The sequence below is a fragment of the Myotis brandtii genome, unplaced genomic scaffold (assembly GCF_000412655.1).
Source record: "Myotis brandtii unplaced genomic scaffold, ASM41265v1 scaffold5, whole genome shotgun sequence".
In the NCBI taxonomy this organism is placed as follows: domain Eukaryota; kingdom Metazoa; phylum Chordata; class Mammalia; order Chiroptera; family Vespertilionidae; genus Myotis; species Myotis brandtii.
In genome coordinates, this window is record NW_005369060.1 from 634,331 (window position 1) to 637,653 (window position 3,323).

At 42.6% G+C, this 3,323-nt stretch overlaps 1 protein-coding gene across 3 annotated transcripts in view; it reads left to right on the forward strand.

Moving 5' to 3' along the window:
• Positions 1-3,323, forward strand: part of MDGA2 (MAM domain containing glycosylphosphatidylinositol anchor 2) — a 528,724-nt gene that overhangs the window by 386,144 nt on the left and 139,257 nt on the right. For all 3 annotated transcript variants that reach the window (XM_014548202.1, XM_014548203.1, XM_014548205.1), the window contains one exon: positions 3,028-3,297. In XM_014548202.1, coding sequence (XP_014403688.1) covers positions 3,028-3,297 — 270 coding nt within the window. The remainder of the gene's footprint in view (positions 1-3,027; positions 3,298-3,323) is intronic.

Below are 3,323 nucleotides of genomic sequence, written 5' to 3' on the forward strand. Positions count from 1 at the left end.
CTTTTTCTTCAAGAATATCATTCAACATTTCATGTAATACTGATTTGGTCATGATGAACTCCTTTAGCTTTTTCTTGTCTGTGAAGCTTTTTATCTGAACTTCAATTCTAAATGATAGCTTTACTGGGTAAAGTAATCTTGGTTGGAGGTCCTTGCTCTTCATCAATTTGAATATTTCCTGTCAATCCCTTCTGGCCTGCAAAATTTCTGCTGAGAAATCAACTGATAGTCTTATGTGCACTTCCTGCTTTTCTCTTGCTGTTTTTAAGGTTCTCTCTTTGTCTTTAACCTTTGGCATTTTAATTATTATGTGTCTTGGTGTTAGTCTCTTGTTTGGGACTCTGTGCTTCCTGGACGTGTAAGTATATTTCTTTCACCAAGTAGGGGAAGTTTTCTGCATTATTTCTTTTTGTTTTAACATTTTATTGATTTTAAAGAGGAAGAAAGTTGGAGAAAGAGATAGAAACATCAATGATGAGAGATAATCATTGATTGGCTGACTCCTGCATGCCCTACACTGGAGATAGAGCCCAGAGCCCAGGCATGTGCCCTGACCAGGAATTGAACTATAATCTCCTGGTTCATAGGTCAATGCTCAACCACTAAGCCACATCGACCAAGCTATTTCTTCAAATAGATTTCCAATTTCTTGCTCCCTCTCTTCTCCTTCAGGCACTGCCATGATGAGAATATTGGTACGCTTGAATATCTCCCAGAGGCTCCTTATACAATCTTCATATTTTTGGATTCTTTTTTTCTTTTATTCTTCTGATTTGGGTGTTTTATGCTTCTTCATATTCCAAATTGCTGATTTGATTCTTGGTGTCCTCTACTCTACTGTTGATTCCCTGTAAATTATTCTTTATTTCAGTTATATATCCTTCATTTCTGACTGGTTCTTTTTATGTCGTTCATGTTCTCATTAATTTCCTTGAAAATCTCACTAAGTTCCTTGACCATTGTTTTGAACTTTGTATATAGTAGTTTGCTTGCTTCCATTTCATTTAGTGCTTTTTCTGGATATTTCAACTGTTTTTTCATTTGTGACATGTTTCTTTGTCTCTGCATTTTGGCTGCTTCCCTGTCTTTATTTTTATGTGTTATATAGAATTGCTATGTCTCCTGGACTTTGTAGAGTGGCCTTGTGTAGTATGTGTCCTGTAGGACCCAGTGGCTCAGCCTCCCCAGTCACATGAGCTGGGCACTCTAGGTGCACTCCTGTGTGCATTTTCCTGTTCTTGTTGAGCCTTGATTGCTGTTAGCATCACTGGAAGGGATTGACCCCCAGGCCATCAGCTATGTGGACCAGCTGCACTACAGTGGAAGAGTTGCTGTGAAGGAGACATTCCTATGAAGCAGGACTTGCTTCAGTGGGGATTTGGTGCTCACTGACTCTGCCGCTTGAGTGTGTTTCTCATGGATGTGGTAGAGTTGTAATCTTGTATTGTTTGAAGCTGTCCACTGGGTGCACTGGCTCTGGGGCCTCCCGGGAGGTATAAAGTCAGCCACTGCCTATGCCCTGCCTGGGGCCACGCATCATGAGTTACAGAGTGATCTGCAGATGGTTGCTACTTGTGTTGGGCTTAGAATTGCCTAGGAGAGGCCAAACTGTGAACCATGACAAGCTGCTCCTAGTGCCAAGCCTGGGACCACCTATTGAGAAGTATGGGACATACTGAGTACAGCTACTACTTTGGAGATTTTAGGAAAGTATGAAGCCTGAGCCAATACAGGCCATTCATATGGAAAAACCACTCCAAACAGCGTGATTGGGGCTGCAAATTGGATGGGGCAGGATCTCATGGAATCATCAGGGCCTGACAGACAGTGTGGGCCAGGTTGAGAGGACTCAGCTATGGTTCCTACCAGTCAGCTCTGGGTGGGCGGAGATCTCAACAGAGGAAGGATGACCTGTGTGAGCACCTTCCTCTAGGACATCGGTTCTCAACCTGTGGGTCGCGACCCCTTTGGGGGTCGAATGACCCTTTCACAGGGGTCGCCTAAGACCATCAGAAAACACATATTGAATATACAATTACATATTGTTTGTGTGATTAATCACTATGCTTTAATTATGTTCAATTTGTAACAATGAAAATACATCCTGCATATCAGATATTTACATTATGATTCATAACAGTAGCAAAATTACAGTTATGAAGTAGCAATGAAAATAATTTTATGGTTGGGGGTCACCACAACATGAGGAACTGTATTAAAGGGTCATGGCATTAGGAAGGTTGAGAACCACTGCTCTAGGAGAAAGCTGCTCTCAGTTCCTGCCCTGATGCCTGACAGTTTAGTTCCTCCCCATATGGCCCTGGATCCCTTCAATCTGCTGCCCCAGCACTGGAGTTCAGAGGGAGTGAGTCCAAGTAAGTTTGTGCACAGGCCCTTTAAGAGGAACTGCCTAGGAATCTTACCAACCCTCCTATCTCCCTCAGCCTCATTCTCCTCTGGTTTTTACAGACCAAAATTACAGGGACTTTCCTTCCCAGCAAGGAACCCTTGATGAAGGGCTGGGACTCCTTGCTCCTCACAGGGACCTCTACAGCCAAGATATCCCTCCCAATTAAAAAATAAATAAATAAAAATGCCACATGTGGGTGTTGGACCAGCCCATTCTGTGCCTCTACCCTTCCCCAGCTGAAAATCCCGTGCCTAAATATGACTCCATCCACCTCTTATACTCCTTCCCTATTGCTGGATATATTTTAAAATAACTTTTCACAATAAGAATAGCTATTGCCTTACCCTGGCTGGTGTAGCTCAGTTGGTTGAGCATCCTCCCATGCACTGAGAAGTATCTGGTTCGATTCCTGGTCAGGGCACATGCCCAGGTCATGAGCTAGATCCCCAGTTGAGGGTGTGCTACAGGAAGTCAATAGATGTATCTCTCTCATCAATGTTTCTTTCTTTCTCCTTATCCCTTTCTCTCTTTCTCTCAAATCAATAAAAACATAATCTTTTTAAAAAAGAATAACCATTGCAACATATTTTACCTGTTTTAACATTTCTTTCCTATAGATCCTCCTGCTGTGGAACCAGCATTTTTGGAAATCCGGCAAGGACAAGAGCGAAGTGTCACTATGAGCTGCCGGGTTCTGAGAGCTTATCCCATACGGGTACTGACCTATGAGTGGCGCTTGGGCAACAAATTATTACGGACAGGTCAGTTTGACTCTCAAGAGTACACAGAATACCCGGTGAAGAGTCTTTCCAATGAAAACTATGGGGTTTATAACTGTAGCATCATAAATGAAGCTGGAGCGGGGAGATGCAGCTTTCTTGTTACAGGTAAGATTCCAAATATTTTGCATATA